General features: G+C 44.3%; 2 protein-coding genes across 2 annotated transcripts in view; one reads left to right on the top strand and one right to left on the bottom strand.

The window, feature by feature from the left end:
- Positions 1 to 6877, top strand: part of pitrm1 (pitrilysin metallopeptidase 1) — a 17290-nt gene extending 10413 nt beyond the window's left edge. Inside the window, exons 18-28 of the mRNA XM_063205043.1 lie at positions 611 to 731; positions 1274 to 1350; positions 1637 to 1802; positions 1928 to 2028; positions 2602 to 2722; positions 3609 to 3668; positions 4147 to 4259; positions 4435 to 4560; positions 5107 to 5252; positions 5715 to 5817; positions 5966 to 6877. Coding sequence (XP_063061113.1) covers positions 611 to 731; positions 1274 to 1350; positions 1637 to 1802; positions 1928 to 2028; positions 2602 to 2722; positions 3609 to 3668; positions 4147 to 4259; positions 4435 to 4560; positions 5107 to 5252; positions 5715 to 5817; positions 5966 to 6059 — 1228 coding nt within the window. The 3' untranslated portion in view covers positions 6060 to 6877. The remainder of the gene's footprint in view (positions 1 to 610; positions 732 to 1273; positions 1351 to 1636; positions 1803 to 1927; positions 2029 to 2601; positions 2723 to 3608; positions 3669 to 4146; positions 4260 to 4434; positions 4561 to 5106; positions 5253 to 5714; positions 5818 to 5965) is intronic.
- A 990-nt stretch (positions 6878 to 7867) lies between these two features.
- Positions 7868 to 10000, bottom strand: part of kiaa0753 (KIAA0753 ortholog) — a 49766-nt gene continuing 47633 nt past the window's right edge. Inside the window, exon 18 of the mRNA XM_063205973.1 lies at positions 7868 to 10000. This exon is cut by the window's right edge and continues 545 nt beyond it. The gene's annotated coding sequence lies outside the window, so the exon portion shown is untranslated.

The following is a 10000-nucleotide window of genomic DNA, read 5'->3' as shown; positions in this document are numbered from 1 at the left end:
GCAGGTGGTCTTTGACTTAAGGAAATAAGTTACTTAAAAATATGGTCAAAGCTTTGGTAAAACCAGTCAGTAGTTGTGGTTGTTCAAGTCTGGTTTCCAAAGTCACTGCTTGATTACATTAAAATGCCTTTAATGTGATTTTGCTTTGATGTCATGTGGCATGATGTGTTGGGGGCTTTTCAAGCTTTTATTTTTCTTTACATGAGATAGGACAGTGAAGGTAGTAACAGGAAGTGAGTTGGGAGAGAGAGACGGGGATGGGTCGGCAAAGGGCCCGGGCCGGAATCGAAGAAAATGGACAAAGACAGCAGACTTGCATGCCTCTCAGAGTTCATCCAGATGTTTTGTTTTTGTTTTCCATGCTTCTTTTTTTTTAATCCTAACTCAGACATGCTCAATGATGTCCATGTCTGGTGACATGCAAGTCTCAGCAGATGGAGTTGAGTACAAGAGGCATGTCATATTATGACAAGACGTTTAGACTTTAACTTCCACTGTGTAATGTAATGTGTGTGTCTGTGTGTGTCTGTGTGTGTCTCTGTGTGTCTCTGTGTGTCTCTGTGTGTCTCTGTGTGTCTCTGTGTGTCTGTGTGTATCTGTGTGTGTTTAGGATGGGCTGTGGAGACATGGACTATAAGCAGCAGTCTCAGCAGATGGAGTTGAGGACAGGAGGCATGTCCATCTCACCCCAGATACTGCCAGACCACACACACATGGACACCTACGAACAGGTGACACACACTCACCTTAATGTCCTTCAGGATTAATAAATGATACTCTACTCTGTACACACACACACACACACACACACACACACACACACACACACACACACACACACACACACACACACACACACACACACACACACTCACACACACACACACCCGTTTGCGGCCCTTGAGGCCGTTTTATCCGCCCCCTGATATAATTTTAATGTTCTTCTTTCTTCACATGAAATATGACATATTTTGTAAAGGAATCTTAGAAATTACATTTGCAATGCAATTAAGTTATATTCAGTTGACCAAAAGACGGTGGGGACTGTTTTAAAGGTGGCTGCTCTCAATATAGGTATGAAGTGCAGGGGCAAATCCTGATTTGTGTTCATAGTACGGCCCTCGGAGGACTTTAACGGCCCTCAGATTAATTTGAAGTGGCCCCTCAAATGAAAAAAGTTCCCCACCCCTGGCGTAGAGGGTAAATCATATTGTTGGTTTGATGCTAAATATGCTGCTAGCGATGCTAAAACATGATGTTGGTTTTGGGACAGGGGATTCTGTTAACCTCGTCCTGTCTGGAGAGAAACGTGGAGGAGATGTTTCACCTTTGGAGCGACATCTTCAACAGGTAACTCTCACACTCATCTCTCTCTCTCTCTCTCTCTCTCTCTCTCTCTCTCTCTCTCTCTCTTTCTCTCTCTCCATCCTCCTCTCTCTCTGTTTTGCTATCTCTTTCTCTCCATCCTGCTCTCTCTCTGTCTTGCCCTCTCTCTCTCTCCATCTTGCTCGCTCTCTTCCTCTCCTTTTCTCCCTATCTCTCCATCCTGCTCTCTTTCTCTTGGTCTCTCTACCGCTCTCTCTATCCATCTACCTACAGTATTTATCCATCCCTTCTTTCTTGTCGTTTGTCTCAGTCCGCATTTCGACGACATAGAACGTTTCCGGGTGCTGGTCATGTCATCAGCTCAAGAGCTGGCCAATGGGATCTCGTACTCGGGTCATGTGATGGCGATGACTCATGCCGCTCGAACCCTCAGCCCGGCCGCTGAGCTGCAGGAGACATTTCATGGCATGGAGCAGGTGTGTAGTCTTTTCGCCCATTGAGACTCATAAGAAAAAACAGCTAATGAACTACAAAAATGTCCTCATCAGGTAGCCAAGTGTGTAGTCTTTTCTCATATTGAAACCCGTTATCTATCCATCAGGTGAAGTTTATGAAGCAAATGGCAGAGACTCCGGACTTGCCGTCAGTGTTGCGCAAACTGGCTCGCATTAGGAGGCACCTGCTCAACCCAGACAACATCAGGTAGCCTGTGTGTGTGTGTGTGTGTGTGTGTGTGTGTGTGTGTGTGTGTGTGTGTGTGTGTGTGTGTGTGTGTGTGTGTGTGTGAGTGTGAGTGTGAGTGTGAGTGTGAGTGTGAGTGTGTGTGTGTGTGTGTGTGTGTGTGTGTGTGTGTTTGCAAGGCAAACTAGTTGCTCTTCTCCTCTCCTGCTACATGTGGTCTCTATACATTTCCCCCTCTGTCAGCCAACACAGAGGGAAGCTAACATACACACACACACACGCACGCACGCACGCACGCACGCACGCACGCACGCACGCACGCACGCACGCACGCACACTGAAAGCATGTCCCCGACCTTCATCTGACCCTGTGCCCGCCCCTGACAGAACCGTAAGCCAGAGTCACAATAGAGATGTGAAATTATTATTTTTTCTAACGGACTGTAAGTCACACTTGAGTATTAGGTGCAGGACCAGACAAGCCATGAGGAAACGCTCCGACTTCTAATCCAAAAGATGTCTCTGTGTGTGTGTGTGTGTGTGTGTGTGTGTGTGTGTGTGTGTGTGTGTGTGTGTGTGTACTGTGATTGCCAGGTGTGCGGTGAACGCCGCCCCAGACAAGATGGCCGCCGTGGCCGTCCAGACAGAGAGGTTCATGGGTAATGTGGCGGGAACCAGGAAGCAGCGCAAATCCGTACGACCGCACCTGATACAGGTGAACTAATTTTGATTAATTAATTAATTAATTTGTTTGTTTATTGTTTTTTTGTCATTATTATTATTATTATTTTTTTATTGTTGTTGTTGTAGTTTTGGATTATTTGTGGATTATACATTATTATTATTATTATTATTATTATTATTATCATTATATGATTATTATTATTATTATTATTATATTATATTACCGGTATATATTATATTATTTATGTTTAACAATTTATTAAAAAAATATATATCATAGGGGTGGTACGGTTCACAAAATTCACGGTTCGGTTCATATCACGGTGTCAAGGTCACGGTTTTCGGTTCTCTACGGTTCTTTTTTTTCAGTTCATGATAAATGGTGCACTGGGAATATTAAACAATATTTATATAACTGCAGTTATAAAGTGATGATGCGCATTCCTGAGCATTCCAAATGCCCTCTTTCAATTGGCTAATAGAATCAAACTTATCACTAAATATCCTACATATGGTTATCCTACATAGGCTTATAATGTGAAAATGGTGTGTCACCCTCTGATTGGTCTTATACGCTAATGTTTTAATCAGAGAGACTGGATAAGATATTCCTAGAATCTCTACTTTACATATTTTTCTGGGCAGTACATGAATTGCGGTTTGCGACGGATTGCACGGTTTGGTTCGGTATGTGTGTGAATTGTACGGTTTCGGTTTTCGGTGCGGTTTGTGCCATCCCTAATATATCAGTGTTTTTGTTATTATCATCCATCCCTTATTATGATGATGATGATGATGATGATGATGATGATGATGAAGGCTATTATTATTATTATTAACAATAATAATATAGTAATAATAATGTTGCTTTTATTGTTTTAATTACTATTGTTATTATTGTTGTCTTATGTGTGTAGAGACCCCTGGACCCATCAGCAGATCCCTCATCCTCATCAGCCACACGCACCCTAATCTCAGTAAGATACACACGCGCACACACACACACACACACACACACTCTCACACACACACTCTCACACACACACACACACACACATCCTTCTCAGTAAGACACACACGCACATGCACACACACACGCACATGCACACACACACGCAAATACAGTACACAAATACAGTACACAAATTGAAGAGTCAAACTGTCCATCTTTGTCCCTAGGACAGTGACACATTGTTGCATAGCCGGGTGGAAGACTACCCAGCAATGTCACAATCTGTTCCTCCTCCTCAACTACAGCACCGATAGTACTCTCTGTCTGACTGCCTGTCTGCCTGTCTGCCTGTCTGTCTGTCTGTCTGTCTCTCTCTCTCTCTCTCTCTCTGTGTGTGTGTGTGTGTGTGTGTGTGTGTGTGTGTGTGTGTGTGTGTGTGTGTGTGTGTGTGTGTGTGTGTGTGTGTGTGTGTGTGTGTGTGTGTGTGTGTGTGTGTGTGTTAGGAGCCCCATTTCCAAGCGTGTCAGATGAAGACTCACTACCAGCTGCCATTCCCAGTCAACTTTGCCAGCGAGTGTGTCAGAACGGTGCCATTCACACACCCCGACTACGCCAGGTGAATAACACACACACACTCACACACATACACACACACACACACACACACATACAGTACACGCACACACACACACACTTTCACTCTGGTGAGAGACTTATAATACTTACTTATCTGTGTGCGTGCGTGCGTGCGTGCGTGCGTGCGTGCGTGCGTGTGTGTGTGTGTTTTCCAGTCTGTGTGTGCTGTCGCGCTTGATGTCGTCCAAGTTCCTTCATGGCGAGATCAGAGAGAGGGGCGGGGCTTATGGAGGCGGAGCCAGGATGGGAGGAGGTGGACTCTATTCATTCTACTCTTACAGGTAAGATGTCTGTGTGTGTGTGTGTGTGTGTGTGGGGGTGTCAGGGATGGAATGACATTTGTAAACAAATGCTCAGCACCACTCAGACACATTTGTAGTCTTTTCTCCCATTGAAACCCATTATAAAAGACGTGGCTAATGAACTACAAAAATGGCTTCTTCAGATAGCCTGGGTTCTTCCAAGGATGGATTACGCCCAAACCCCTGCACTACCAAAAAACCCCCAAAAAAACACTTCATTATTGATCTATGTTTATGTTCTCACATTTTGTCAAATTTGCAATATCTACTACCTTATTTTCCATTTTTCTCTGGGGAGAAACCCTAACCCTTTTCCTAAATCTTTTGGAACCTTGTGTTTCCATGGAGAGTGGGCCTTTGTTGTTGTCTGAACCAGGGGCCATGGAGTCATAATCCGCCCCCTCAGCTATGACACTCAGGGCTGTTAGTCATGAAGTTTGAGTCTAATCTTGTGTGTGTGTGACTCTGTGTGTGTCTGTGTGTGTGACTCGGTGTGTGTCTGTGTGTGTGTCTGGTTTCCCAAAGGGACCCCAACTCCACTGCTACCTTGGCGGCGTTCCGGAAAGGCGTGGATTGGGCGCGCGAGGGGACGTTCACCCAGCAGGACATTGACGAATCAAAACTCTCTGTTTTCTCCCAAGTGGACGCCCCTGTGGCGCCGTCTGACAAAGGTCAGTAGCTCTGATGCGAAGGTCAAAGGTCACCAGCTCTGATACAAAGTGGAATGCAGATTGCAGCAGTATTACATCACATTCACATCACACCATGGGGAGTCATGGGTAAGCAGTTAGGGTATCTTGTAGCCAAAGGTTGCCGGTTAGGGGGGAGTAATTAACCAGTGCTCTCCCCCATCCTCCATGACTGAGGTACCCCTTTGCACGGTTGCAAATGCAATTTCGTTGTATGCAGTCTTTACTTGTGTTGTGCAGTGCAGTGTCATAATGGCAATGAGAGTTGGAGTTTCCTAGCTGGGCTTTCACTTCATTCCATTTAGCTGACACTTTATCCAAAGCAAGGGCACTTCATCCATGGAGGGAGGTGTAGGGAGAGGTCAGGTGGGATTTGAACCTTGCAATCCTGTGATCTGCAGTCCAACTCATTAACCCTGTGTGCATGTCTTTCTTTCTCTCCAGGTCTGAGTGTCTTCCTGTCCGGTCTGAGTGACTCGATGAAGCAGGAGCATCGAGAACGACTTTTTGCTGTAACACACACCCAGCTAGTGGACGCAGCCGGCAGGTACGCACGCACGCACGCACACACATACACTCCCAGCTGGTGGACTGCAAGTGAATGTGTGTGTGTGTGTCTTTCTGTAGGTATCTGAGTGTGGGCCAGAGTGTGTTTATATTAATGTGTGTGTTTGTGTGTGTATTTCTGTATCCAGGTATCTGGGCGTGGGCCAGAGTGTGTGTGCGTCGGCCATCTTGGGCCCAGAGAACGCCGAGCTCAGCAAAGACCCCTCCTGGATCCGCAAATAGGACTCTTAATTTGCAACAAACACACACACATACAGGAAGTGATGTCACACCCCAACAGGAAACTGGCTTTACATTTTCATCAATGACCAGTGGCGCAGCCGGTTTACATACAACCTATTTTAATCATGCCTGCAGTTCACCTAAGGACGCTGTCAAGAGAACGCAGCCCATTCATTCTGAATGGAGTCTGCACTCCTCCGTTGGCGCCCCTAGAGTGCATTACCACCCAGAAAAGTGGCGAGTCTCTCTGCCAGCGGGTTCTCAAAGTGCTCGAGGGACCTCCAGTGACATTACCTTTGACCTCCGGTGACATTTCCAAGACAAGCTAGCATAGGCTATATTTGTTACATTATTATGATTATAATTATTATTATGCAGAGGCAAGCATATACTGTATTTGTGACATGGTTAGAAGGATTTAATTTCAATAAATCATTCTATCACTACAAACACGATGGGCCGGTAATTTACATAAAAATAAGCCTGAATTTGTAGCAACAAGAAACTCTTGACATGTACCAAACTGTGTACTGCTCCACTCGACTTGTTCCTTGGTCTGAATAAGTTTGACATACACAAACCTGGAGCCTTCTGGATTCTCAAATAATACTTTTAATTTGCAACACAAACACAGAGGAAGTGGCGTCATACTCATAGCCAACTCAGAAAGGTTGTCACACACAATAGGAAGAGGATTGAAGATTCTCATCAAAGGACCATATACTCTGGACAAGAATGATGATCTTGAAGCGACATCGTTCCATTCCTGGAAATAAGCTAATTTAACACCTCCCTTTCAACTAAATAATCGAGCTTTACCTTTCTCTTGTACTTCCAGCCATTTCCTCAGTTTGGCAATGTAAATTCTATCACAGCCACGGACGGTAAGCAATAGCTGTTTTCTCCAAGGAACAGTCAGACAACACTTCAGCAAAGGACTTGAGCTCATGATGATCGAAGCTCTGAATAGCCATTATATTAGTCTAATTCAGAGGAACAGTTCTCATAGTTATATATAAAAATTCATTCTTTTTTGTACTTTCCATTAAATTTAAAGCACTATTTTTGAGTATCTTTATTTTAGAGTGCATCCTTGGACGTCCATTTCACTTTCAATATCACAGGGATTTCCAACTACATTCATTTTTGTTTATTGAAAAGTTGTTTAATGCATCACTTTAGAAACACTAAACATGTAAGGCTGAATTTCCCATCTCCTTTGGGTCTTCCACTGCATGTGGTCAATTAATTCAGACATGTATTTTAGCAGTGTCCTTTAACTGGGATCTGAAGCCCAGTGGGCTGGTGTGCTGTGTCTATTAGGGTTTACAAATCCAGTTATGAAGGAAGTCAGTACAAGGCAGGGGGTCCCCAGGCGGGGGGTCCAAATGCATTCCCTACACAAGAACCTCTAAATGGATATTGATAGAACCAACGACCCTGAGGCGCTGGCTGCCAGTCCCCCTTTTTCCAATCTCACGGCAGCATCCGTACGCTGGTGTGCCATTACCACATTCCATGCGGGAGAGACCACAGACGGTCTATTTGTACCAGCCGGATAGGCCAATGAAAAAACAACCCTGACCCCGACAGAACCTTACATTGAAATATAAGCCGGAGCGACCAAGAAGACATAGCCCATGGCCTGGAGGAGACAGAATAACAGATAGCATTGATTATTCTGACAGTTTTATTAATGGAGAAGGGGGGAGAAGAGTAATTGAATTAATTTGAAACCTTATCCTTTAAATGCAATTCTAGCCATGAAATTAGGGACTTGTTTGCTTTTTTGTATTGGGTGCTGATAAACAAGATTCAGAGAAACATGGTTTTTGGAGAAAAATGGGTTTTATGAAAAAAAATGTTCATAATTATTTTATTAAATAATGCATCAATACAAATATCTTTTCAGTACAGAAAAACGCCACATATCACAATGTTAGTGACACACATATACACATACACACACACACAAACGCACAAAATTACAAACGCACATGTAATGCTTGTTGCTCTAGACTGCAACAGACTCAGACAACATATTCCATCAGTCAGATTCTCTGTTTGGACGGAGACATCAGAGGGACTTTTATGGTGCAATTAAAAAAACAAAACAAAAAACAGCTCATCAAAGCACAGCTCTGTAGTACCTTCAAAGGCCTCCATCAAATGGCTGTCTAGTCCATCAAACAGAGATGGCGTCCTCACAAACACGCTTTCTGTTTGTGCTTTCTGTGTGGTGATGAAACATGGACTGGAGGTGATGAACCTCACCAGTGGTGGAACACTGCTATGAAGACTGACCCTTTGGGGAGTCCAATGTAAACTCAAGCTAATGTGTTATTTATGTTCCACAATCTTCCACGGAGGAGTGTTGTATTATTTCCAAGCCTCTGGCTAGCAATGCACATGGTCTATGACAAAATGAATGCAGACCCTGAACTCAATGATATGGACAGAGAAAAACACTTCTGTACACACATCATCCCCATGGCCTTTCCAACCAATAAAAAAAATATATGAATGTAATGTCGGTGAATGAGCTGTGCATGTGTAGGCGACCGAGAGGGAAAAGGGAGGGAGGGCGAATGTGCGAGAGGGAAATAAAAAGTGTCAGAGAAAGTGAAAGAAAAAAGTGTCAGAGGAAACTTTCATTGTCATTGTCCAGCATGTTTTGTGCATTGCTATTAGCCAAGCCAAGCCACTGTCCCCATCTCTGTCCCTCGGTGTCTTGCTGCCAAAATTGGGACCCCTGGGGCCAAACCAACATCTGGATGTCCCAGTCTCCTGTCAGCGCACCCTCTGTTTTCAACTGGGACCCCCCAAGAGACATCCACTAATATAAAGCATCCTGTAGTGCCGGAGATAAGCCAAGTCATGCCAGGCCTCCCCGCTCTGCTCCGCTCTCTCTCTCTCCATATGACATATAGACACGCTGTGTGCCAAGTCACCTGCTCTGCTCCGCTCTCTCTCCCTCCATATGACATATAGACGTGCTGTGTGCCAAGTCATGTCTGGCTATTTTAGTCCCCCGTGCTCTCCCAAGACCGGGGGCGGTTGGTGTGAAAGAGGGGAAAATACAATAACAAGAGAAATGCAATCGGGAGCCAGCAGGTTTAGTGGAGGATGAAAACAAATTATTGGCCTCTCATGCAGCTTTTTTCAATTTCATTTTCACCATAGGTTTATCGACTGAGTGATCATTAAAACAGCAGAGTATAGATGTACCGTAAAACCTTGTATTTTGAGGGGATACAAAATAAATAAATGAAGAGCACTGTGCTGTGTATATTTATCGAGTTTTTTTCAGTTTAGTTTTTTTTAGCGAATGTAATCTCATAATGCTGTTTAAAAATGAAGACCTTTAAAAGTTGTTAAAATCACCTCCCCCAGAGGATGCTCATGCCACCACTGTACATCACAACATGACACCCCACGCCTTACTACCCAATGCCGTGTGTGTGTGTGTGTGTGTGTGTGTGTGTGTGTGTGTGTGTGTGTGTGTGTGTGTGTGTGTGTGTGTGTGTGTGTGTGTGTGTGTGTGTGTGTGTGTGTGTGTGTGTGTGTGTGTGTGTGTGTGTGTGTGTGTGTAGTGGCCAGAAGTAGGAGCTGAAAATCACACATTCACACTAAGATGGCTTGGCACATTTCATTTCATCAGCCACAGCACTGCACACACTCGCAAAAGTAAAAATCATTATTTCACAATCCACTGTTTAAAAGACCCTGAGCTCACAAAAAACATGAAAACAAAACGGCAAAAAAGGTTTAAGTCTCGAGAAATGTTTCAAAGCACCAGCCAGAGGCATTCTTGCCATTGTCGCAATTCATTTGACACAATTAAACGTAACGTCCAGGATTGTATAGTCCAGGCCTGATGCACCCTGGTCTGGCTGCTCCACCCTCCTCCTCCCCTCTTCTCCCTCCTGCTCCCATAGTGT

Source organism: Engraulis encrasicolus, chromosome 8 (assembly GCF_034702125.1).
Source record: "Engraulis encrasicolus isolate BLACKSEA-1 chromosome 8, IST_EnEncr_1.0, whole genome shotgun sequence".
NCBI lineage: Eukaryota > Metazoa > Chordata > Actinopteri > Clupeiformes > Engraulidae > Engraulis > Engraulis encrasicolus.
Note: the sequence above shows the minus strand (reverse complement) of the source record. Positions and strands in the feature narration are given on the sequence as shown.